Source organism: Solea solea, chromosome 1 (genome assembly GCF_958295425.1).
Source record: "Solea solea chromosome 1, fSolSol10.1, whole genome shotgun sequence".
Lineage (NCBI taxonomy): Eukaryota > Metazoa > Chordata > Actinopteri > Pleuronectiformes > Soleidae > Solea > Solea solea.
In genome coordinates, this window is record NC_081134.1 from 20,953,708 (window position 1) to 20,980,763 (window position 27,056).

Here is a 27,056-nt window from a genome sequence, read left to right on the forward strand (position 1 = left end):
GGGGAGGGGGGAGAGTTGTCGGTCCATGACATGAATGAACCATGTTCGGTAACGGAGGCTCAGCTCTCCCGGTCTGCTCCTTCCACCTCCTGCCGCCGCTGCTGCTGCTGCTGGACCTCCCGCTGCTGCCGCTCACCCACGGCTGGTCCACTAAGGTAAAAAACTCGCCGAGCAGCCGCGTGTTCGCGGTACCAGTTCGGCTGGTATAGTTCCCCCCACAATGGAGAGTAGTTTCCCCACAGAGTGGGTCACTCACTGCTGTGATGCTACCTCGCTCTCTCACACACTGTCTGGGAGAGACACCTATCTCTTGGGCAGAAAAAGTGGAAATAAACAGAGCAACGGTGATGGTGTAATTGAGAATTTTGACCCAAAACGTCTTTGTGCATCGAGATACACAGTGTGTGTGCAGTGAAGCTAATTGTTGAGGGGGGAATATCGATGTTTTTCTTCAGCGAAGCGACGAGAAAAGTTGGTTAAATGAACTGTGTGTGTGTGGGCTGTCCAACATGTGTTTACATGGGTGATAAACAAGGCGGCAGAGAAGTGACATCACTGATGTGAATGTGGTCTATATAATTATTTATTTAAAATCTTTCTGTGTGTCTATTATTTTTCCAGTTATACAACACGGAGTATTAGGACCAAACTATACAAAGAGTAAAAAAACACAACTTTTTTGACATAATATTATGAGAAAAAGACGTCATAATATTACAATAATAAAGTTGTAATATTTTTAGAATAAAGTCGTAATATTAAAAAGTCATAATATTACGAGAAAAAGTAAATATAACGAGATTAAAATAGTAATATTATGAGAATTAAGCCGCAACTTTAAAAAAGTCATACGATTACGAGAGTAAAGTCATAATATTGCTAGAATAAAGTCGTAATATTATGAGAATTAAGTTGTAATATTAAAATGCATAATATTATGAGATTTTTTTTATAATATTACAAGAATAAAGTTGTTATACTACGAGAATAAAGTCGTAATACTACGAGAATAAAGTCGTAATATCAAAAGTCATATTACGATAAAAAAGTCATAATATTACTTGAATAAAGTAATTTTACATTTGAAAAATTAAAATGAAAGCTGACTAGCATGTTTACATTGTCTTTTAGTAGTTAATAGTTACATTTTGGAATTCATCACTTAATACTCTTGGTAACTTCTGCAGACACCAACTGCAGAACATCTGTGCATCTTTGACTTACCGGAAATAGTCGGGCTGGCTTATTGAAAAACCAGGAAGTGACTGCTCAAATATTCAAATTCACACTTATCTATTTCCTTCCAGAACAGTATTTTTAAAGTATTTTTCTAATTTTTAAAACGTCCACCGTTCTTAGCTCTGAGCGACCAAAGACCGCCGACTCCTCGAAAGCTTCACAGTCGTCACTTGTGCTTGACTGGAATATGCAGTATGTTTGTGGTTTTGTCGTAACACATGGCTCCGCCACAGTTACACAACCACATCAAACACATGTGTGGTTGTTCTTGCGTGTTTCACTCACTCCCAGAGCGGAGTAGAAGACGTTTGGACTCCATTCCCCCCATCTAACCGCTGCTAAAAATCAGCAGTTGTGCTCGACTGGGACCCGATTTTCTACGCTGGATGTAAAGAGGCGGTGTTTGCGACTGCAGTAATTGTTCTAATAGATTACATCTGTAACAAACAATGTAAAAAATTGCTTAACTTCAGTCTCCCATCCCAACAGAGGTCGGCTGATATGGGTAGCCAACGACTGATGTTTGGTGTCCATATAACCAGCCAATTTCCTTAATTTACTCAATCTGATAAAATATAATAATAAAAATTGTAAAATAATGGTCCGTCTCTCCAATCTACATTTAATGTCTGCAATGCAATTATATAGTGGTATTTTTCAATAAAAATAATAAGAAACAGGCCATTAGTGTTGTTCAATAACTGTTAACTTAAGTTTTAGTATTCTTTGTCATCTTTAATTAAACAGGTTGGAGCTAACCTTACCATATCATTTTACTCTGGTACCCCCCCAGGGAACGGAGCCAAAGAATGGAAGGATAGGGGCTGGTTATTTTTGGTACTATATGTAAAAGAAAGCACGTACCATACTGTACCAAACCACTCCACTTGACTGGTGAGCATTGAGGAAACACCGGTTGCAAGGTTGTGGCGTTTTTCTGTCGCCCAATCAGCTGTCACTGTTGTGGTTGGAGCTAACCTTATGGCACATTTCCACCGGCTCTACTCACCTCGCCTCGCCACACCACGCCACGGTTTAAGTAGCGTTTCCACTAGCATAGTACCTGGTACCAGGTTTTTTAGGACCTGCTCCGCAAGGTTCCAAGCGTGCTAGTAGTAGGTACTATGCGATGATTGGTCAGACTGCCGGCCACTGACTGGCCAGAGTGCCGTCACAGGAAGAGACGTCCCACTCACAAATCAAGCCGAACAGCACTGAACTGTAGAGAAGTTAAAACTAATTAACAATCCTAAAAATATGGGTTAATCTCCAACAACTACAGAAGTCTGATGTAAAGTCACTTGTCACTCGTGTGTGTGTGTGTAAAAAGTCACCGCAGTTTCACTCAGCCGTGCAGTGATGACTCCGCCCACGTTAAGTAGGTACTTTTTTGTAGTGGAGATGCAACCTAATCACGCCGTGTCGTGCCGTGCCGAGGCGAGTAGAGCCGGTGGAAATACGCCATCTCATTATCATTTTACTCTGGTACCCCCCCAGGGAATGGAGCCAAAGAATGGAAAGGTAGGGGCTGGTTATTTTTGGTACTATTCCTAATGGAAATGAGAAACACGTACCATACTGTACCAAACTGTTACATTCGATGAAAACACGGCTTATGTATGTACATATGTGGAAATACACAGTGATTCCATGTGGACACGGAACGCGGAAAGTATGATCCGAGCATATGAGTCAGTGCCTTGTACAACCACAATTCAAACTATCCATTTAGCATCGCAATGACAAGGTAAAGCCAAAAATGTGTCCATTTTAGCTTAAATGTTGGAAAAACACACCATTGACGGAGCAGTTGGCTGCACTGTCAAGTGTGTGCGTAAAAGCCCAGTTAGCTTTTAGACGGTCAGACTGACATGATGACGAAGCTGCTCGCCCGACCAGAAGGCCTCGGCTTGCCGAGATGTTCAAGAAGACAACATGGTGAGAGAGCCAGCTGCCAGCCAGTACATCAGGGTGACTTGAGGTTTTCATGCTTGAAACTCTTAACAGATGCAGTTCCAGCGAGACTGTGAAGTGCAAACAATTGTTTGCAGACTCCAGCACTCGCACTTTGTCCTCTAAAATGTTAAAACACTGCTTGGCTCCTTGTTAAATTGAACATTCATGCTACGGAGACGGCCGTGAAAATGCACCATATTTGTTTGGTTAGCGTAAGGATTTTCAATTCAGTCCATTCAGTCTTGCCAATAAAAAAAAGAGCTTTTTTACGGTAGAGTGAACTTTAAAGAGCCCTTGGTTTTTGTAGATGAAGTTGACAACAGATATAAGTGATGGCTGCAGTTAAATAATGAAAAGTGCACAAAACTGGCATTTCTTCTGAAATTCTTTTGTTTTTGTGCAAGACATCATTTGCCAACAGTACTAAAGCAGCCTTTGCTCATTATTTCATGCAAACATGTTGTGCCAGCCGCAGTGGAGGAAGGCTATTTAAAGGATAATTACATTCATTATTATAATGTCACTTTTTGTTTTAAGTTGTGTTGTTATTTTCCTCATGAAGATGCTGACATGCGGAAAAAAGTTAAAGGGGACCTATTATGCAAAATCAACTTTTTAATCATTTTAATACTTATATTTGGGACTCTGGAGGCCCTACCTTCGTGGTCCCCTTAGTGTAAGTATAGGCGATAAAACACACAATGAATGTACCGTGAATGTTGCCACCCCACCAGGAAGTTTACTTCGAGAGCTCCACCTTGTCCCTAAAAAATCAGAGAGTGCAGGCGAGGGAGGAAGAGCAGTATTAGGGGAGGAGGGACAAGTGTGCTGTTCGTGGCTGCACAGTGGATCACAGTGTTTTACACAATCTTCCAGCCTCAGAGGATTTGTGTGTCCAGTGGATAAATTTTATATATGAAGCTAATGTGCCGGATAAAGTCAGCAAACGTGTGTTCGTGTGTTCGCACCAGACTGCATCAGACTGCAGCCAGCGGTCGCCGTATTTAGTCAGCGACCGTATTTCACCGACGTACAAAGAAAAGGTCAAATAGAGCTCATAACTGACCATTCTGACACGTCCTGTTGCAGTCTACATACTACAACTTCTTCCGTAGCTTCCTCTTGTTCAGGGTCAGACTCTGGTTCAAACATATATGGTTGAACCACAATGTTTCCTCCACCAGCCATGTTTCTCCCACAGTTCATGTTCAACTGTTGTCATGGTAGCGTGAGCGTGCTGGCGTCGACACACCCCCTGGAAGAAGTTGGTGTGTGTTTGCCTGTGTCTCATTTGCATGTAAAGGGACCAGACACAAAACCGAGCGTAGTGAAAAGTGCTGTTTTAGCAGGGTTATTGAACTGCTATGGTGCTTCATCCTTATGGTATTTTGACTAAAGCATGTCACAGACATGTTCATTAGGACACCAGGGAACTATTTTAACTTGGAGAAATAGGGTATAATATGGGACCTTTAAATTCAGCACGTAGCTACAGCCATGTGTAATACATATAATTGGTTTGCATTTTCCTGAAAAGCTAATATACAGTGCCCTGTGAAAGTATCCGGCCCCCTTGAACTTTTCAACCTTTTGCCACATTTGAGGCTTCAAACATAAAGATATAAAATTGAAATTTTTTGTCAAGAATCAACAACAAGTGGGACACAATTGTGAAGTGGAACCAAATTTATTGGATAATTTAAACTTTTTTAACAAATAAAAAACTGAAAAGTGGGGCGTGCAATATTATTCGGCCCCCTTGCGTTAATACTTTGTAGCGCCACCTTTTGCTGCAATTACAGCTGCAAGTCGCTTGGGATATGTCTCTATCAGTTTTGCACATCGAGAGACTGGAATTCTTGCCCATTCTTCCTTGCAAAACAGCTCGAGCTCAGTGAGGTTGGATGGAGAGCTTTTGTGAACAGCAGTCTTCAGCTCTTTCCACAGATTCTCGATTGGATTCAGGTCTGGACTTTGACTGGGCCATTCTAACACCTGGATACGTTTATTTGTGAACCATTCCATTGTAGATTTGGCTTTATGTTTAGGATCATTGTCCTGTTGGAAGATAAATCTCCGTCCCAGTCTCAGGTCTTTTGCAGACTCCAACAGGTTTTCTTCCAGAATGGTCCTGTATTTGGCTCCATCCATCTTCCCATCAATTTTAACCATCTTCCCTGTCCCTGCTGAAGAAAAGCAGGCCCAAACCATGATGCTGCCGCCACCATGTTTGACAGTGGGGATGGTGTGTTCAGGGTGATGAGCTGTGTTGCATTTACGCCAAACATATCGTTTTGCATTGTGGCCAAAAGTTCAATTTTGGTTTCATCTGACCAGAGCACCTTCTTCCACATGTTTGGTGTGTCTCCCAGGTGGCTTGTGGCAAACATTGAACGAGACTTTTTATGGATTTCTTTGAGAAATGGCTTTCTTCTTGCCACTCTTCCATAAAGGCCAGATTTGTGCAGTGTACGACTGATTGTTGTCCTATGGACAGACTCTCCCACCTCAGCTGTAGATCTCTGCAGTTCATCCAGAGTGATCATGGGCCTCTTGGCTGCATCTCTGATCAGTCTTCTCCTTGTTCGAGATGAAAGTTTGGAGGAACGGCCGGGTCTTGGTAGATTTGCAGTGGTCTGATACTCCTTCCATTTTAATATGATTGCTTGCACAGTGCTCCTTGCAATGTTTAAAGCTTGGGAAATCTTTTTGTATCCAAATCCAGCTTTAAACTTCTCCACAACAGTATCTCGGACCTGCCTGGTGTGTTCCTTGGTCTTCATGATGCTCTCTGCGCTTTAAACAGAATCCTGAGACTATCACAGAGCAGGTGCATTTATACAGAGACCTGATTACACACAGGTGGATTCTATTTATCATCATCAGTCATTTAGGACAACATTGGATAATTCAGAGATCCTCACTGAACTTCTGGAGTGAGTTTGCTGCACTGAAAGTAAAGGGGCCGAATAATATTGCACGCCCCACTTTTCAGTTTTTTATTTGTTAAAAAAGTATAAATTATCCAATGAATTTGGTTCCACTTCACAATTGTGTCCCACTTGTTGTTGATTCTTGACAAAAAATTTCAATTTTATATCTTTATGTTTGAAGCCTCAAATGTGGCAAAAGGTTGAAAAGTTCAAGGGGGCCGGATACTTTCACAAGGCACTGTATATAAAAAAAATTACTTTTTGTGTATGTATACCTTTTCTGAATTTATTTTGAAATAAAATATTAGTTAAACCATGTACTAAGTGCCTAAAGTACAAACCAACACGTGGCTAGCACTGTTGGTGGTAACTGCTGGTTCAGGCAGTTTGGGAGTTTGAATGCTCTCACTGTGTCCAAGGGGGTTCTCTCTAGGCACTCTGGTTTCCTGATTGACATTTTTGACCATTTTGTGGACCAGACAAACAGACAAAATTCCTTATGCACAGTACATGGGGTGGAGAGTAAGATTTATAGTGTGGTTGTTGGTGGTGGTGCGGGTGTCAGAGTAAAAACCACAGCTCCTTAACTACAAATGAAGTCTGTTGAGGTGGTTCAGTCATCTGGTCAGGATGCTTCCTGAACGCCTTCTTTTGGAGGTCTTTACGGGCAAGTCCCACTGGGAGGAGATCCAGAGGTGGACCCAAGACCTACTGGGAATGGGAATGTTTGGATAACTCTGTTCGGCATTCACTCTACTTAACACAATCCTGGTCAAACAAAAGAAAATCAGACATGCAGACTTCTGCCAAGGCTTATATATTTTGTCACCTGCATTTTACATACAGACAACTGAAATTTTTACACATTGATCCACTGGATCCAGAAGACTTTCTGTTCAAATGAAAGTGCCACCAAATCCGTAATCTGGGCCAGATTTAGATGAAACGTAGTCTGATGGTAGGGTCTGATCCTGCATACACATATACAATTTCATTCATGTCTGATCACCATTTTTGACACTTGGTTACAGATAAACACGCACCGTAGAAAACAAAATCTCTTTGGTGGAGGTAATGAATGAATGACTTACTGAAATAAGGTATAGCCACTCACATCCCGTGCTCATGCAAGTCAATCACAGTTATAAATGTAAATTAAGATCGTTATAAGTGTGTATGTGGTGTGTGTCTGCTAGGACAGTGAAGGGATGGTGGAGCAGCGTAACACCCATCTACACTCACGCAGCCATGGAAGTCTGAGTGTCAAACAGATGAGCAGCAAGGTACGACAGAAACAATCGGGACTATTTCTAACCTCCGTCATCATGTCACTTTCCTAATCCCACTGTAAATATGCGTCCGACTGTAACAAATACATAAGGCACAAGTGGAGCCTGTAAAAGTGGCGCAGAAGTTTATCGTCACATCTAAGAATGTGCTCTTGTGTCAGAGGTGAAGCCTGGTTAATATTCAGTACTAATAACACAGCTTGATGTGTTCCACCTCTCCCTTACAGAAATGACGTGATGGTTCAGGCTGTTCACTTCTGACTTTGGTTCTATGTGTGTTTACTGTCAGGAGGAGGTGTTCCAGTGGTGGGGAGAATGGTCCAGTTGGTCCTCTTGTTCCAGGAGCTGTGGAGGAGGAGTGAGGAGTCAGGAAAGACACTGTCTCATACAGAGGTATTGTGTTTGTGTTTAGCTTGAAACTGATGTGTAGTATTTATATATATATATTTATATGTAGTACAATTTGTGTTACTTGAGGCCTCATCCACACGGAAAGAGAACTTTTCTACACAATCTTTTTTTCTTCTTAAAAACTTGTGTAAACACGGAATTGTTTCAGGAAACTTCCCAAAGTTTTAGTTCAGAATTATGTGGTTATTTTATATAATGTGCATATTAATGAAGTTTAAATGAATTTACCAAATATCTCTCAGAAATTATTTCAAGTCAAAATGCTATTGGGTGTTACAGATGTGGCTGCAAATTAGTCGCTACGTTCAGCACAAGTTTGATTTATTGATGTGATTTGGGTCATGGTCGTTTGCCATATTCACAACTATGTGCTATCCCAAAAACATCACATACGCCGGGCTAAAACTACCATAGCCTGGGTGAACCCAGTAGACTTTGTTCTACATACAGTTCATGTCTGGCAAAGACAAGTGCAATACATCCAACATGGTGGCCACCGAAGAGCAGCTGGCCTTTGATTTGGCTGTTGCTGACTTGGGCAAAAGTTGTTAAGACATAGCCATTGGTACAGGAAAACTACAACAAGCACCTTTTGACATAATTTCCATCATAGTCTGCATCGTCATCCGGATCATTGGTTTGGTTTGTTGTAGGTCTATCCAGCTGTGTACAGAGGCATTTTGATTAACGTCTAGGTGACTACATCCTTTCCAGACTCATTCTCAATCTCATTGAGATGTGGTCTGGCATTAGCCAAGTGAGAACTACCAACTCTCTGGTTAGAAATTGATGAGCAGATGATTAAATTTCTTCTGATCTGGTGCTGAAATGCTCATCTGGAGGCAGATTTAAAACCCAGAGTTGTAGAAGTAGCCTCAGCTTGTGTCCATTTCCAGAGTGACGATAGGTGGAGTGTTGACAGAATGTGTGTGTTTGTAGCCATCTTGTGACCTGTGACCTTCCCCTGCCAGCCTTGCGGAAGTTCCTGTCAACCAAGATTAACACCGCTCTGCCCTCACTGCTGGTGCTCCGTCTCCCCCTTTTTCCCCTCTCTTTCCCCCGGCTTTGTTCCTCTCTCCTCCCCACGGTCTCTTGACGTCTGGCCCCCTTTAGTCCTCAACCCTTTTTCCTCTTTCACTCCTTTTTTTAACCCTTCCTTTACTCAATTAATCCACCACTTTGCTCCTCTTCCTCCTGCATCTTCTCCTCTCCCCTCATCACCACCCTCAACCAATTACATGTGCCACTTTCACATAGTGACCTCCCGCTCACCTCTCCCTGCTGTCTCTCCCACTTTACCATTGAAACCGTGTAGGAGGATGGGCTGGGGAAAAAGCGAGGCAGAGATAGCTAGACTGAGGTGGGGTGTGTATGTGTGTTATGTGCCGTTGGGGTTGGGGGTTAACATGGTAATGAAAGACAGATGCATTAACTCCATGCTGGAGTTCTTTAGGGTTCCCAACACACACATTTACACACATAAAGAATTAGAATAACATTGAATATAAACTACAGCACATTTCTATTTTTCTTGGTACAACTAATGCAGACACATGTTACTTGTTGCGAAATTTTGTAAACTTCTTAAGTACTGAGACCCTTGAGATGCTTTTCCAACAGCTGGTTTCAAACCAATAAAGAGTTTCCTTTTCATTTTAATGCCAAAAAAAGTCCCATGTTTTTAGTTCTTCAAAATCAGCTAATGTTTCCCCTCAAGACGTAAATGTATGGACTTAAAAGTCTGGGAATACAATTATACCAGGAGCAGCAGATATGACATTGTTTACTATGATACACATTTTTATCGATGGATGTCTCACATGGTGGAGTAGTGACTAGCACTGTTGCCTTGCAGCAAAAAGAGAGTGAATTGTTGTTTGTCTCTGTGTGGTTGACCTTGCGATGGACTGGCGACCTGTCCAGGGTGTAACCCCGCCTTTGGCCCTACCGTCAATTGAGATTGGCTCCAGTGGCCCCATGACCCTTATATGAAGAATAAAGTGATGGACAAAGAATTTATGAATGAATAAAGAATGTCTCGAATGGTTTTTGTGTTTGGACAACCTCAAAAACTCTTACCACATGGTTAACAATCACAAAAGCCTTTGCGTTAATGCCCAGTTAAACGTTATTAACTGTGGTTTAACCTGCAGGCACCGCTCTGGTACTGGATGATCTTCTGTAGGTTTATAGACGCTTCAGTGGCTTTTCCTTATTCCTCGGTTTACGGCACTTTGCATCCACATTCCCGTATTAGTTGCGGCTGATCAGAATATTCCCATTCCGTTAAAGACTTTTGCTTAAACCAACGGTTATAGGAACCCCTGACTGCACATATGGTACTTGTTCTTCTCAAAGTCAATTAGAGCTACACAACTACTGACCGAAAATGGCAAACAAAAACCAAACATCAAAAATAATTTCTTTAAGCAGGGGAACTTCAAGTCGAACAAAATCGCTTAATGTTACGGCCCTGTCTTGCAGACTGCGAACAACCCCCCCTCACAACTCTTTCTATTGAACTTGTTCTCATGGCGACACATTAAAACCTTCACCCACCGACTTTTGCCAGAACATAGACACATTTTTCTCTCTTAAGTCTCGAAGCTAGCAGACATTATTGCTTTACGAGTGTCTCAGTGACTCAGTTACCCCACACGCTGCAGGCCACAAATTTTAAAAAAAATGGACTCAGTATCTCAGAACACAACAATATAATTTATTCTGTATGTCCACATTCGGCAGTTCTCCAGTCTCTCCCAACTGTAAACATTTAGGCAATAGTCTTGATTTATAAGTTTGAAGTGAAGAGGTGTCTCTCAGCGGAATCGGTTTATGGAGCAGCCAGCAATGCAGCTTTTCCAGAGGCCAGTTATCCCAACTGTAGTTTGTCCAGAAACTTTATGATTGAATTAAACATTAGACATTTAAATCTTTGTACATGACAGTGCCTTTTTAATAAGCTGAAGGAGTATATGGTACCTCTTTCTTTCCTGTACATGCTGTAATTGGTGGTCAGATGAAAGGAAGTGGTGGAAATGTTCTTTTACTTTTTACATTTCTTTTATTATTGCGTATTGTCCATCTTCTGCAGTTACAGTCACCAGGTTTTGTCTTGTTCTCTGTATTTCAGGTTGTCCACCTCGCAGAACAACAGCTCATATTGTGTTGGCTGTCCAAAACAATACCAGCTCTGCCCAAACCAGGTACTGATAATTATTTGTTTGATTTAAACAGATTACATGCTTTAGTTGTTATACATGAACTGTTACAACAAATAAAGTCATTTTAAATTAATAAAAAACTATGTAATTGTATGCAAATCTTCTGAAATACATAGAAAAATTAAGCACACAATTTGTCTACAGCGTACCATCAGTGTTTGGAAATCACTGCTTTAAGTTGTAGATATGTGTGTGTGTGTGTTGTGTTGTCTCCAGCCATGTCCCAGTCCCAGTGTTAGCTTCAAACAGCACCAGTGTTCCCAGTTTAACTCAAAAGCCTTTGGAAGAAGATACTACCAGTGGGTTCCTCTTTACCCAGGTCAGTTTTACATTCACCTTCTCTATAATTGACACTGTAATATCACTGAGATTAAAAATAAAATAACCTGTCATTTCCTTTCCTGTAGCCGATTACATCAGCATCTCCAATAAGCCATGTGACCTGCAGTGCACAACCATCAGCGGTGAGCGACAGCTCCTCGTTCCAGCCCACGACGGCACGTTCTGCCGCGATACGAAATACCACGGAGTCTGCATAGAAGGAATTTGTCAGGTGATTTATTAATCATCATTATTAGCATTATTAGTATTAGTATGTTTCTTATTTAAGGACCAATATGCTATGCTTTCAACGGCCACTATGTTGACACCAATGAAAACAGACAAGCATTAAGTTACTTACTAGTCCACAGAGCTCTGTATTGTGGAAATACCAGATACCAATACTAATCACCTCTTTCCTCGTCTGAAGACGTTTTAGCCTGAGAAACAAGAAGTAAAGAAAAGAGAGTCCCCGTTAGCAATTATTTTCACCATTAATCAAGTACTTGTTGATCGTTGTGTGTCGCAATCCTCAACAATGATCAGGTTCTCAAATGTCTTGTTTTGTCCTCAAATCAAAATGATTCAGATTCAATGATTTCTTTTGTTATATGGAGCAAAGGAACCAGAAATATTCACGTTTAAGAAGCTGAAAAATCAGAGAAACCTTGAAATCAATGACATGTTTTTGACAGGTCCTAAAATGAAACTACCAAAAACAAACTTTTTAATATGTTTTTTTAATAATCATAACGAGCTGACTGATGTGATTTGAACTTCTCTTCTCCTCCTCCAGCCTGTAGGGTGCGATGGTGAGCTCTACAGCAGTAAGACGGTGGACAGATGTGGAGTGTGTGGGGGCAATGGGGCATCATGCCAACGCATCTCTGGATCATACAGGAAGGCACTCACACAGTTAGGTAACACACAAACACACATGCAGACAAATGTTGATTCTTATAAGTTGGTTTAATGTATGATAGATGAGTGCACACATTTGCTGTTGTCACAATTTCATTGCAATTTCAGTACATTTATAGCACCGCTAGAATAGTTTATCTTCTTTTGTTATTTTTGAATCCACTTCTTCAATCTATCCACTTTTATGCAAGTTTTCCCTGGTAAGAGTTAGTTCGTGTCACACAACATTATTGACTAGGTTCTGAAGTCTGTATTTCTTTTTGTCCCATCAGGCTACTATGTGTTCATCACTAACATCCCAACTGGAGCCACTGACATTCAGATCATAGAGAGACACAAGACTGAGAACATCCTGGGTGAGAACCTACAACTTCTTTAAGGTCAATATACTGAGTATGACGTCACCAGATTTTCAGAGAAGTACACCGTGACAGTGGTTTTACATAGTTCTTAAATATTTACATGCAGATTTCACTGATAATTCTTGTTTAATTCTGGGTAATTTGATACTATCCTTTTGCCGTGTTGCATGTTTGAACTGGGAATGAAGTCACATCTGAGGACGTTTGGTGGTTAATATTAGCGTTATAGCAACACTCGCCAACTAGCAAGATAATCTAGTCGTTTATGATAAACACAGTAAAAGTGATTGGGTTTTTTTTAACTACAACTTTCTCATTTTGAAAATGTCTTCTGCATTATAGCTAGGTTTGCTAACTAGCATGCTAATCTAGTCCATTTAATAAACACAGCCACAAAAATGTAAGTTGTTGGTTTTTTTAATTAAAAACTACAGCTTTCACTTTAAGCCAGAGTCCATTTATTTCTGAAACTATTGTAATGTGGTATTTGTTGACATTTTCTTCCACGTTTTGGCAAGATTTACTTTTACACGTAACTGTATTTCAACTGTGATGAAAATGATGTACTGAGGTGTGAGTTCTGAGCTTGTCTTAGTCCGAACCCTGTCCTGTTTCCCCCTCATCTCTAGCCCTGTCAGATGAAGCCGGTCATTTCTTCTTCAACGGAAACACAGTGTTTGACAACCCTCAGAACTTCCGCGTGGCGGGAACCGTGTTCAAGTACCGACGTCCGAGCAACGTCTTCTCTGACGGGCTGGAGTACATCATAGCACAGGGGCCGACGCTGCACGGCCTTAATGTCATGGTAGCATTTACGTTTACACACGTGTGTGTGATTGTTTTAAATATGAATTAGTATATGTTTCTTATTTGTACATTTTGTTGTGTAGTACTACAACTTGAACGGGAAGCTCCCGCACATCACCTACGAGTTCACCGTGCCCCTCCACTCTTATGACATCACTGCGGCAGAAGGCGTCACTACAATTCCTGACCACTCTCACCTCAACTTCACGCATAACGAGCTGAGTGAGGAGGGGAGACTGTCGAACCACAGTAGAGGGAGCCTCCATCACTACAACGCTCACGAGGAAGAAGAAGACGATGAAGAAGAGGAGGAGGAGGAAGAAGAAGGAGCTGTGTGGGAAATCCGTACGCCCAGCCCTCCACCGCCAGCGGCCATGTTGGTGTACAGACCGGTGGATGTCACCGGTCACGTGTTCAGCCACAATGACGTGGAAGAGCAGGGACCTCCTGCACCACCTGGTTACAGTGAGTGAGAAGTTTCCCGACAACATCAGCTGAAATGTCCACTGTGTTGTTTCTTCTCCTGAGTCTCATCTCTTTGTTTGTTCAGGGAGTTCCTCTAATTCCATCGACGAGCCATCAACTACTGATGACAACACTCTGATTCTCACTTTTCCAGGCAGGAAACACAAATGAAACCTTTTTTTTTTACCCATTGTTTAGTTTTAAAATTTCACATTGACCCTAAAAAGGTATTTTCTATTAATACAAGGAACGTCTGTCTGTCTGTCTGTTAATCACTTAACTGTCTAAGCGATTGCTTGACAGACTTCAAACTTGGTTTGACCAGTGTGTGCAGTGACTTGTTTAGATAAGAAACGCAAGAGAACGGGTACTGGTACTGCTCTAGTTTTGTTTTAAATTCTCAGAAAGCTATTTCAAGAATAATTTTAACTAAAATGTTTGGATTACACATTTTTAGAGGTTATCATCTTGCTTATTGGTTAGGGTTGGGCCACAGCAGGGTAAAATCCTCCACACAAAGGGAACTAAGTGGGTGGAAAGACACTATAATCCCTATTTAAATACAAAGTACAAGCACCAGTGTGCATTTCTTTAACTGTACTTGACCTTTAAAAGGGAATTAAGTGGCCGGAAAGGCACTATAATCCCCGTTTAAACACAAAGTACAAGCATTTCTGTGATTGGACCTTAAAACTCCATCTTAGGAGAGAAAATGTGTGGAACATCACTCCAGGAGACAAAAAAAATGTAGAAATGGCATTTCTTACAGGAAATACCGATGATATAATAACTCCTGGCTGGCTAATGGTCAAGGTCACATGACATGATGTTTCCATAGCAACCTGATCGCACAAAACAGCCAAAGTGGATCAGTACTACGTAAACAAAAAAGAACTATATCATTTCTAGTATAAGAAGACTACTGAAGTTCTATGTTGCAATCTGCAGCCTCACCATTAGATGTCACTAACTCTGACACACTGGACCTTTTAGGGTCAACACGTTCATGTTACAACCACTCATTTTTAAATTTCCTCTCTGCGTCCGCAGGGAGTCAAAGTATTCATCCTGCAGTTCTGCCTGAAGAGGATCCTTATCTGCTGCTGGAGGAGCTCCAGTTCAACCAGACACACAGCAACATACACTCCCTCACACAGTCCAACACGTACGGCGTGAAACGCACACTCACTGAGCTTCATTCAGCAGCGGCAGCAGCGACACATGCAGACACAGTGTCGTCCATGGACGCCGTCACACACACTGGCGCGGTGGTGCAGCTGCAGCAGGTGTCTGCAGTGCAGGCAGCAAACACAGAGAGGTACAGCTGTTCACCACCACTTTGTGACACTGCAGCTTTTGTTTTTTTACCATGTATTTGTCTTAAACACACTTTCTTGTTTAACACCCTTTTGCTTAAATTCAATACATTCTCCATTTCTTAAACACAATTTTAACATTTTCTTTGTATTTATTTTCCACTCCATGCAGAATATAATGCCATATAAACCACAAATATCTATCTTGACTGGGAAAAAAGAGGGAGTTTATTGGTACAGATATAGAAAATTCTCAGTTAATAACAGTAGGGCTGCTGCAACTAACGATTATCTTCACAATTGGTCCATAAAATGACAGAAAGTGTTAAAAAATTGTGATTGATGTTTCTCAAACAAAAAACCCAAAATGATTCAGTTTTAAAGATCCCATAGCCCGGACATGCCAATTAATGCTGCATTTTTGTGTGTATCTGCGTCATTACCTCGTTTATGAAGCCCTAAAAGTCCACTGCTGAGAGCGCAGGGTTTGATTGTTTTCCTGAGCTCTACAAAGCGGAACGGCCCTTCCGTTGACTAGTTACGTAACTGGCGAATTTCAGCCTCAGTCTCCAAACAACATCGCCTCCTAGTCCGGGCACTAGAGTCCGGGCACATCTGGTGACGTACTTTCAACCGTAGAAGAAGAAGAACTACTCTCGTTGTAGCTGCTGAGCGTATCGGTTGTACAGAGCTCAGCAGCTACAACAAGAGTAGTTCTTCTTCTTCTACGTTTGAAAGTAGCAATATAAAGCAGGACACAGCACCAAACTCCCTACCAAACACCTAAAGGAAGGAGCAGTGCCAACAATACGTATATAACTGTCTTTGTGTGCTTGTTTTGTCATTTAGCATTAGCCGGCTACATGCTAAGCTACACGCTACCCTCGTGTTTCATTTGCATGTATGTTTATCATCTTGGTAACCACAACGTAATCCAAGCTACAGGCGTCCTGCAGCAGTCTTTCACTTGTCACAGTGTCTTCTGACTCTGGGTCAGACTCCGGATCAAATGCGTAAGGGATTACGGCGAGGGGTCGTGATGACGGCATTACTCAATGTTTTGATAATTGCTAGCAGTGCATCTGCCTTTCCAGAGGAGGAGCTGCGGATCTGAGAGCTGACGTGCCAATCCACATGTTTATTTCTTTTAAACATAGGATAATTTTGTATTTATATTTAATATTATTATCTATAGTTGCTTTATTACATTCTATAAATTACATTTTACCTTTGTCCTCTACTGTACCATCCCCGGCCTTTTATTTACCTTATTTTTATTTACTTTTGGAGTCTGCAATTTCCCCTGTTTTGTCAAATTAACCTTCTACCTTCTTTTGTGCATGCAAATACTAAAACTAAATAAACATTTCGTTTGTATGACATATTTAATATTTCACTGTTTCCTCTTTGTTTCCTCTGTAGCAATGACTTTGACGTGGGTCTGGACCCAGATATTAGTCTGGCTGACATGTATCGCTGGAAGGTTTCAGCTTACGCTCCATGCAGCACCACCTGTACAACAGGTAAACTCTTCCTACACCTCATGTACTGTATGATGTTAGCGAGAACAATATTTTCTCAGGTGATACTTGATATAAAGAGATTAAGAACCTCTCATTTTTAGCATCCTGACCTGTCACTAGACATCTAACTACATCTAAAACTAATTTTTAGCCAATTAACAAATGTCTCATCTACCAAAATCTATACCCACTTAAGTCTAGGATATCTTAAAAAATATAGTCACCACTTTATCTTGTTGTTAGACTGCGTTTTACGACTAGAAACTTAAAGGGATTTGCTTCCCTCCCTCAGTTTTCCACTGGGTTGAAAAAAAATCTGTTTTTCCCTTACCAATTTCACTGCATCATTTTAATTGTGTAAATCTAACTTGTGTAGTATAGTAAGTAATATAACATAAAAATCAGTAACTATTTAGCCTCCTTCCACAAGTCTTTACTGTTGAACTGTGGTGTACACATGAATGCAGGGTAATAAAAGTAAATATAGCTTCATTATTCAAAGGACAATGTTTTAATATAAAATAAACAAGAAGACAAATCTAAAAGAATGTCTAACACAATATGCAAACAAAAAATAAATTATGAAACATGTACAGTGGCGACAGAATCTGATGTGGCACAGCTGGAGGAGTCTGGAAGAGGAGCAGACACTGGTGTGAAGATTTTTTTCAAGACTTGATTCAACCATGCTCCTGAAGGACAAAGAATACAATTACACATGAAATATGTATAAAGACTTGACTTTTTTCCAGGAAACCTAAACCTTTCAGCAAAATATGCCAACTGAGTTAGCTGTGAACATTCTAATTTTGTCTATAGTGGCTATGAATAACATTAGATACACACTGAAAATGACCGTGGTGTGAGAACATTGTGACTTCTTGAATACAAACATTAAAATATTTATTTTCATTATTCTCAAGCAAAAGCAAGATGGCTTTACTTTGCTATCAGTTTACTTATATATTTTGTATGTATAATTGTCTATCAAACGTTACAAAGTTGTCGCTTTACTGCCAACAGTAAAGCGACATAGAGTGGAGTATTACCGTCAGTCTTACCTATCAGTGACGTCTTTGTGTTGGAAATGGAGACTGTGAACCCTCTGAGTTTCCAGCTTTTCCATGTCTTCAGTGTCTTCTCCAAAACTCGTAACAAGCTTAGCATAGCTTAGCTTAGCCTTCAGGCATCATGCTTGCACCACTCTGAAACTCTGACCGGCAAATGATGGGAACTTACTGTTTGTCCTTTCCTTGTTTTTACTGCAAATCCCGGTACAATTTAGCACCATAGAAAAACCGCTTCGAAGCTTAAGACAGCGAGACCCACGTGGGGCAGCAAGTGCAGTGCATTCTGGGAGTTGTCGTTCATCTACATGAGCCAAAATTAACACACCCTTTGTAGTGTTGTTAAATCGATGATTTTCTCAAATCAAGGAGTCCATTCTACGTCACTGGGTGGAGCACTATGGGAGTTTGTTTGGAGACAAGCGCCAAGTGCAGGAAGTCAAAACCAAGTCAAGTTGAAGTGCCACAAGGCTCCGGGAGTGGATGGTGTACCAGCTGAGGTGTACAAGCTGGGGGGCCACACCCTACTCACAGTACTTACTGACCTGTTTCGGGATTGCTGGGAGAGAGGAGTTGTACCACAGGATCTCTGCGAGGCTGTCATTGTATTCCTCTACAAAAACAAAGGAGAGAAGTCTGACTGCTCAAACTTCAGGGGCATAACACTACTGTCTATTGCTGGGAAGATCTTAGCAAGGGTCATTCTGGACCGACTCATCCCAACAGTTGCTGAGGAGATGCTACCAGAAAGCCAGTGTGGCTTTACGGCAAACAGAGGCACGACAGACATGACTTTGTTGTAAGACAATTTCAAGAAAAGTGTAGAGAGCAAAACATGGGACTATATGCCGCTTTCATAGATCTTACAAAGGCCTTCGACACCATCAGCCGCGATGGGCTCTGTAGAATTCTAGTAAGACTAGGCTGCCCACCAAAACTCCTTCAAATACTGCAACAGCTACATGAAGGCCAATTAGGACAAGTCAAACACAAAGGTGATTTGTCAGACCCATTCCTCATTGAAAATGGTGTTAAGCAAGGATGCGTTCTAGCACCCACATTATTTGCCATATTCTTCAGCTAAGGGAAGCCAAGGAGGACCTCACAGAAGGAATCTACATACGCTTCCGTACGGATGGGAGTGTTTTCAACCTCTGTAGACTCCTGGCTCGCACCAAAACCCTGGAAGCATTGATATTAGAGCTACTGTATGCAGATGACTGTGCTCTTCTTGCTCATACAGAAGAAGGCCTCGAGAGAGCTATCAATCATTTTGCTGATGCGGCAAAGGCCTACGGCCTCACTATAAGCCTCAAGAAACCTGAAGTGCTTCACCAGAATCACCAAACGGGACCTACCAGCCACCTCACATAAGTATTGATGGAACACAGCTCAACACGGTAGAACACTTTACATACCTTGGGAGCGTTATCTCCAACGATGCTTCAGTTGCCAAAGATGTGGACAACCGACTCTCCAAAGCCAGTAGTGCATTTGGTCGCCTACAGAAACATGTCTGGAAGAACCACTCCCTGTGCCTGGCAACCAAAATCCTGGTTTACAGAGCAGTAGTTGTTATGGGTCTTTATGGGTCTGAAGCTTGGGTTTTGTACCGAAGACAAGTAAAGATTCTGGAACGCTTCCATCAGCGATGCCTTCACTCCATCATAGGCATCAAATGGCAAGACTTCAAAACCAATAACGAGGTTCTGAAGCGAGCCAACATCTCCAGCATTGAGGCCATGGTCCTGTCCAGACAGCACCATTGGGCAGGCCACCTGTCATGCATGGAAGACACCCGAATGCCAAAAGCTGTATTCTACGGTGAACTATGCCAAGGTAAACGTGCCAGAGGTGCGCCAAGAAAGCGCTACAAAGACCAGCTAAAACAGGAGCTCAGAGTGGCTGACATTCCTGCAGCCAACTGGGTGAACAGTGCTGCAAACAGGTCAAACTGGAGATTGCTGACAAAAAGACGCGCTGAGGCATTCGAGAAAGCTAGGCAAGAGCATGCGGAAGAGAGGCAGAGAAAGGAGGCGGCTAACCAGAACTCACCAACAAACCATGCCGAGTTCATCTGCCAGAGGTGCAGCAGAGCATTCCGCTCGAAGATAGGCCTTTACAGCCACCAGAGGGCATGCTCAACCCCTTCCCAATGATCCTCGACGATGGGGAATGAGCCATATATACATTTGGTGACAAATGTAATTTAAGATATTGTAAACTGGCATTAATTTTAAAGTATGTGTGTGCTTGTGTGTATTACCAGGTATCACCACCAGCTACGCCCTTTGTGTCCGTTATGACGGCACTGAAGTGGACGACAGTTACTGTGACTCTCTGACCAAACCAGAGCCCACACACGAGTTCTGCACTGGAAAAGAATGTCCTCCACGGTACAACCACTACTCCTCTAACTCACTGACACTAATGTGTTCATACTTTGGCATAAGCTTCAGTAACAAATGCAGAAGAGGTGATGACTAACTAGTGTGGGAGAATCATTTTGGATGACTCATCTCATTTAATAGATACAGGAAGAAAGCGTCAACTACTGGTGTTTCAACAGAGAGAAAAACTAATGACCGTTTTATTGATTTTAGAGTCAATAACCTGTATGTAAAACATAATTTTTACTTTAATGTAATTTACATATATCTACTCATGTATTGCTTTATTGAATGATTATTTATTTAGGGGATATTTAAGTACTTCTGATTTCATTCAACTTGTTTTTGAGAAGCATAACTGACAAAGTTGAAAACCTAAGATTTTGACATTGACATTTTTAAGTCTGCTAAAGGGTTGCTATTTTTCAATGAAATTGTCTAATATTAGGTCATATAGATCCATGTTATTGTGTAGTTTTATAGAAATCTGAGTGGCCTTGGGCTTTTGGAATTTTATTTCTTTCTTGTATTTTTTCTTCGTTTCTACTTGGCTATCTTTTTAGTTAACTATCTTGAGATGTTTTTCTTCTTTTTAGTTAGCAATCTTTAACTATTTTTTCTTTCTTTTTAGTTAGCCATCTTTAGCTATTTTTTTTCTTTCTTTTTAGTTAGCTATCTTTGGCTGTTTGTCTTTCTAGCTAGCTAGCTTTCAATAGAATTTTTTTTCTTTTTCTTGGTAGCTAGCTATATCTGGCTATTTTCTATCTAGAGAGATTTGTTTTATGTATCTATAGTAATTTATGTCGAATTATTGCTAATGTCGAATTATTCTAAAATATTTAACATGATGAAAAAATAAAATAAAAATAAGTTTCACTGGAATTATTTTTTTCTATGCTAAGACAAAGATCTAGTAAATATAGTAGCTTTAAAATGTTCTTTTAGATATAAACTGGCTTTTTGTTCAGGAGTTACTGACGACACCACCTCACTCTCTGTTTCACAGGTGGGAGACTAGTGGGTGGAGCGATTGCTCTCGTACCTGTGGTGAGGGTGTCCAGTATCGTACAGTGCGTTGCTGGAAGATGCTGTCGCCGGGCCTCGACTCCTCCGTCTATGATTCCCTGTGTCTGTCACACGACCTGCACAAACCGGCCAACAGAAAGGTCTGTCACGGACAGAGCTGTGGACCACAGTGGGAGGTGTCCGAGTGGTCGGAGGTAATAATACAAGCTTTCGCACAGTGAACAAACTCCAAGTACAAGAAGAAGATGGCATCAACAAATGGTAGCACAATATAACAATTTTCACTGTGACTCTGGGATCTGTTTTCCAAAATTCACAGTTACCTGAACCTAGGCTTGAGTCTGAGTCCTCCAAGTTTGAATTTGATATGAAATGAAATGGAATTAAAACACAAAACACACACAAATATCAAAAATATATTTGTATTATATTTGTGTTCCTTTGTTTGATTTTTAGTGCTCGGCACGCTGCGGCTCTCGGGGTGTTCGGACTCGGGAGGTCCGCTGCTCCATGGAGATGAGGCTGTGCAACGAGACCCATCAGCCAATAGAGAGTCAGGAATGTGAAGGTCCGCCCTGCGACAGAAGATGGACAGTTTCTGACTGGGGACCTGTGAGTTTAATAACACACACACGAACACACATAGTTTAACTTTAAGATTTAAACGTGTACGTGTGTGTGCCAGTGCTCAGGTGTGTGTGGCGAGGGAAGGATGGTACGTGCGGTGACTTGTCGATCGTCTGGTGGGGTAGTAATGTCAGAGGAGCAGTGCGACCAGTCGCTGCGCCCTCTGGCCATCTATCCCTGTGGTGACAGAAACTGCGCCCCCCACTGGGTGGAACAGGAATGGCAGCAGGTAATTGTCTCCCTCGCTTTGTTTGTGACACTTTTAATATGACGAGAATCATAGTGAACCCCACTTTGTCTGTCAGTGTAACGCCAGCTGTGGCCGTGGCGCAAGGCAGCGTCAGGTGGTTTGTGCCGGACTGGAAGGCGGGGTCTTCAAAGAGTTTCCAGACAGCAGCTGTGACCTCAACAACAAACCAGAGACAAGCTCCTCCTGCTTCCAGAGACCCTGCTCCAAGTGGTTCACCACATCCTGGTCCCAGGTGACTCCCTATGTGTGTGTCTGTGTGTACAAACCTTTGAGAGGACAAAAGGATGCTTAGATTTAAAAAACGTCACTTGAATCGGCCACAGACTGTTGCTAGCATCTTAAAACTGCTCTTTAACTTGGTTCTTCTTTTTTCAGAATAAAAGGTGCTGAATTCCAGTTGAATGCCAGTTTAAAAAAAAACTTGAACATACAGTATAATCCCCTTTGAAATGTTTAAATCTAGATTAAAAGACCTTTGTAGTAGCAAAGAGTTGCAGCTGTTGTGTTGTATGATCATCACTAAAATGTGGTGAAAAAATTAAAATCCCCTGTTACCTCTCCCCCCCCCAGTGCAGTAAGACCTGTGGGAGCGGTGTCCAGGTCCGAGAAGTCAAGTGTTACCAGGGGGAGGAGCTTGTAGCCAGGGGCCTCAGCTGCGACTTGGCCCTGAAGCCCGAGGCTCGACAGAGCTGTGAGATCCAGAGCTGTCCAACAGAAGCACCAGGTAGAGAAAACAAACATCCACACACACACGCAACACATCGGCTCACTTTCTGCTCCGTTAGTGGACGAGGAATCCACTCCCAACATGCGTCACTGCGACTGTTTTGTGTTTTTGTGTCGTGTTCTGATAAACAACAACTGTGCGCAGAATATGGGATGCTAAGGTACATTGACACCCAGTCATGGAGTTAGCTCGATCACTTGTGTCTGATCGCGTAACTTGTAACAAGTAAACCCAGTCAGCGACTGGGGCTAATTCTAACCAACACTTTGCTCACTTTATGCCCTGCTCTCTTCTTCTTGCATCATGTTTTACGTAGTGCGTAACTTTTAAATATAACCTAACGTCTGCTGCATTAAACCATCGTCAAATTAGTTCACACGTCTATCAGCTCCACAGCTCCACAGACTCTCTTTGGTGTTTAGATGTTGTGTCACCCGGCGACATTCCCACGCTGCACACAGGAAGTGATTTGTTTTACAACACAGGCAACAGCAAGAAAGAAGTGTCTACGAAAAGTGGATTCTCGTTCAGCGGTTGTTGGACAGGATAAACACTTCCCGACCCCGCCCGCACCAACTCTACTGCTGTATACACACAAACACTCCCTCAGTGAGGTCTGATAGTTTTGCTTGACAGAGCCTGTTTCTATTCACAAACTAAAATTACAACTGACTGCAGCCATAAGTCAATTTATTTTCTGAATGTTGACATATTCATTTTTCATGTGTTTGTCCAGCGGCGGCTCCGGCAGCGTCCGTAGCTGTGGACGACTCCTGTCAAGACAAACCAACAGCCAACTGTGCTCTGGTCCTGAAGGTGAAGCTGTGCTCTCACTGGTACTACAGAAAGGCCTGCTGTCAGTCCTGTAAGGCGCCGCGGCCCTGAACCTGTCACAAACCATAACCTTTTCTGCACCAACCACTGGTACCGACGGTCACACAACGACGTTCTCTTATTGGTGCTACACAAACACCTGCTGCTAGCAAACGGATTGGCCTTCTGACGTCAACATTTACCTTTATTACTGTTAGCCTGTCGCTGACGTCAAAGGTCCATGCCGTGGTCACTGCCTTCTACTTGTCAGTGTTACTCCTTTACTCGTCCCCCCCCTCCTCACAACAACAGTTGATCATAAATGTGAGTCTTTCTCTTTAACCCTAAAAAAAATTTCTTCTTCCCCCTTTTTCCAAGATAACTTTCACTTTCCATATGTGGCAGTTATTCAACCGTTTAGGAATTACAGTACTGAGAAGCTGACGTCACAAACGTGTGACGCGCTGGTGAATCTCGTCGAAAAAGAAGAAGTCCTGAGGTTCTACTGTAATGACAAGTATATGAGCGCAAAGCTCTATTTCTCTGCTTTCCAGTATTCATTCATCCATCTTCAACCACTTTATTCTCCACATGACATAGGGGGAAAGGCGGAGTCACACCTTGGACAGATCGCTGGTCCATAGTTTTTGAATTTTCTATATATCACGAACATGATTTAGGAGTTTGTACGTGTGCCAGATGGTCACAGAAGAGTTAAATAACATTAAAAATCATGCAGTTAAACAAGTCCTGATGCAAAAACTACCACCGAATCTGCTCTGACACAGTATTTACCTTAAGGTTATAGCAGTCTTACGATTTAGCCAGAGTGCAGCTAAAGGCACCTGTCCTTGTTGGTAGACATTTTTTTTCTGAGCAGCATCGTCGCTGAAAGATAAACTACTTTGATCGGCTATTAGCCAAGCAATTCATAGCACAAAACGACAACAAATGTCACAAAAACAGATAAAGGACCACAGAAACGGTGAAAAATTTCCAAAAATTGCAAACGCATAAGGATGTTCTTCTTATTCAGCTTTGTTTATAAAATGTCATCTTCTCAACCGACATTCTCACGATTAAGCAAACTAAAGAACACTGATCTGTTTTGTTGCGGGGTCTTCCACGTTCCCACTTTCCACATAGACAACTGCCACCTGCTGGCCCAAAGACGTACTGCATCTCATGTGCTTAGAGGGCCATCCAGAGGTTAATTTTTTCTATTAAAATGGGCCTTAAAAGGTCCATTGTGTAAGGTTAAGTGACATCTAGTGTTGAGACTGCAGATTGCAACAAATGTCTTCTGCTCATTTTTAAAGCATGTTGGTAAACCTCCGGTGGCCCTCTCATACTCAGAAAGGATGGACAAACACTTTATCGTTAATCTCGGTCCTCTGCGACATTTCCTCCTCCTTTGTCAGTTTCAACCCGATTCAAAGAGTACGAAAAAGGCTATAGGTAGTAATCTCATTTCTGCGAATAAACCCTAAATGTTACGCACTGGACCTTTGAAAGTGATTCACTGACCACCACCTCCCCAGACAATGTGAAGATAGACTACAGCTTTAAACTCACTCCTTTACTTTACCGTTTCTTCTTCATGTCCAACCTTGTCACTGCAGCTCCGACCATTTTACGATATTAAAACCTGTCCTCTGTCCACCCGTCCCTCTGTAAAGTCATGATCTCTATACTTGTGAATGACTTCACATCCTCTCCAAGGAGCCATGTTCCTGTGCATCCAAAGCTCATAAAAGGCCCAAAGACTAGTGTGTAACTTTAGGACCAGGACTGACCCATGTCAAGTTTACCTGTGTGTACTCATGTGGAAAAAAACACCAGTATTTTTGTAATTACTCATAATTCCTCCAGGGGGCGACATATTATAAGCGCTGTAGCTTTAAAATTATGCATTTTTCCCCTTACGAGTGATCCGTGGTGCTTCTGAGGACAGTTTCTTTTCTTGAAGACATGAAAAGTGTCCGAAATGTGAAATGGGGACGTCAATTTATGGGCCGCGAAAGTTTTCTCTGAAGAACCAGATTAAGCAAAACAACCTAACGCTACAAAAGCGTACGACTCAAAACGCCGCTAAACGTCTACTAAATGTTACAGATGGTGGTTCTACCACAACTAAAAACAACCCTGGACGTTCAGCAGTACGTATTGATCAGCAGTATTTTTGTTGTAATTACTCATAATTCCACCAGAGGGCGACATAAAATATGCACTAGTTTCATCAACCAGTTCTCTTTGTGAAAATACACTAAAATTGTCCAAAATGTGAAACGAGGACAAAAAAGTCACATTTTCTCTGGAAAACCTCAGACACAGCTGAGGAGCCAACATGGCTGCCAGTGAGGAATGTCGTGGGGGGGGGGGGGGGGGGGGGAGGGCAATGCCATTTATCCAAAACACTGAGTGTGTGTGTGTGTGTTTGTGTGCGTGTTGTTTACCTGTTGAGCTGCTCCTGTTGTTTTTGTTTGTTTGTTTTGTTGTTGACTGTATCTCACATTAATAAAAAAGAGCAGCTGTTATTGAAAAGCATCTGTGCCCCAACCTGTGACTGATGCCCCCTGGTGGACAAACACTGTAAAGACAGATGTGAGTCAATTTCCGATATAAACTCCAGTTCTGCAGTGAACTGAATGTCATTTTATTTACTATTCTCAGGCTCCTAGTGTTAATATGTTTGTAGCTAATGCCACAATATTAAAAGGGACAGTTCAGGTTTCTGTGGAACCCACCTGAGAATCTCTGCTGTCAGGGACACAAGGAAAAACTGATTTTAAGCTCATAATAAAAGTTTCAACTAAATTAATCAACACTAGTTTACGACTACAGTATCTTAAGAACATGTTCACCTCTTTTTCTGACTGGAAACTTTGTCACTGTCCCTGCACCAAATTCCATTGAGAAAATCGTCAATTTTACGTTACGACACACAGGAGTTGTCAACCCACAGCTTGTAAGTTTAAACATTATTATTTGGATTTACATATGTCACACAAACTGACTACACGGGGCAGCAGTAAACCAGCAGCTCCTGTGTCCCTGTGAGCGAACTGAGCTAAAAACACTAATTTTCTCTCTGGGCTTTGGTGCAGGGAACAGTTGCGAGAATAGGGCTGAAAATGATGTCCCTTTACATTATTACAGTATATAATAGACATATTTTGGTCACCCAATTAAGGGTTGTTCTGTGTTTTGATGCTCAAATCATGACAGTTAGTGAACACTTATACAGTATCGGGCTGATTTAAGTTTTGTAACACAAAGATATTTTTCTTGGACAAGACCATGAGTGTTGTCCAAGAAATCTTCATATTTTTATGTAAAAAAATTATGTATAAATCAAATATAAAACAATTTTGTCCCTAACACGCTGA

At 41.7% G+C, this 27,056-nt stretch overlaps 1 protein-coding gene across 7 annotated transcripts; it reads left to right on the plus strand.

Moving 5' to 3' along the window:
- Positions 1 to 25,968, plus strand: si:ch211-267e7.3 (ADAMTS-like protein 2). Of its 7 annotated transcripts, none has more exons than XR_009241726.1 (21): positions 1 to 155; positions 7,330 to 7,411; positions 7,707 to 7,810; positions 10,962 to 11,034; positions 11,269 to 11,371; positions 11,460 to 11,605; positions 12,170 to 12,293; positions 12,567 to 12,650; positions 13,286 to 13,461; positions 13,547 to 13,928; positions 14,014 to 14,082; positions 14,979 to 15,246; positions 16,667 to 16,767; positions 20,104 to 20,230; positions 21,231 to 21,444; positions 21,707 to 21,862; positions 21,936 to 22,106; positions 22,183 to 22,359; positions 22,698 to 22,851; positions 23,340 to 23,468; positions 23,591 to 23,659. XR_009241726.1 is itself a non-coding variant. In XM_058643005.1 (21 exons), the coding sequence occupies exons 3-21, from the start codon at positions 7,337 to 7,339 to the stop codon at positions 23,737 to 23,739; spliced, it is 2,853 nt and encodes a 950-aa protein (XP_058498988.1). In that variant the 5' UTR covers positions 78 to 155; positions 7,160 to 7,228; positions 7,325 to 7,336; the 3' UTR covers positions 23,740 to 25,968. The 7 variants fall into 7 exon arrangements, 6 of the variants coding, with proteins under 6 accessions (XP_058498964.1, XP_058498956.1, XP_058498977.1 ...); XM_058643005.1 differs by lacking the exon at positions 23,340 to 23,468 and adding an exon at positions 7,160 to 7,228 and having other exon boundaries at positions 78 to 155; positions 7,325 to 7,411; positions 23,591 to 25,968; XM_058642981.1 differs by lacking the exon at positions 23,340 to 23,468 and having other exon boundaries at positions 7,325 to 7,411; positions 23,591 to 25,968.
- Positions 25,969 to 27,056: the final 1,088 nt, after the last annotated feature.

Coding starts and splice junctions, on each gene's coding strand:
- si:ch211-267e7.3 (XM_058642973.1), top strand. CDS start 31: ATGAATGAACCATGTTCGGTAACGGAGGCTCAGCTCTCCCGGTCTGCT. Junction 14,083..14,978: donor TCTGATTCTCACTTTTCCAG/GCAGGAAACACA, acceptor CTGCGTCCGCAG/GGAGTCAAAGTATTCATCCT. Junction 16,768..20,103: donor CAGCACCACCTGTACAACAG/GTAAACTCTTCC, acceptor GTGTATTACCAG/GTATCACCACCAGCTACGCC.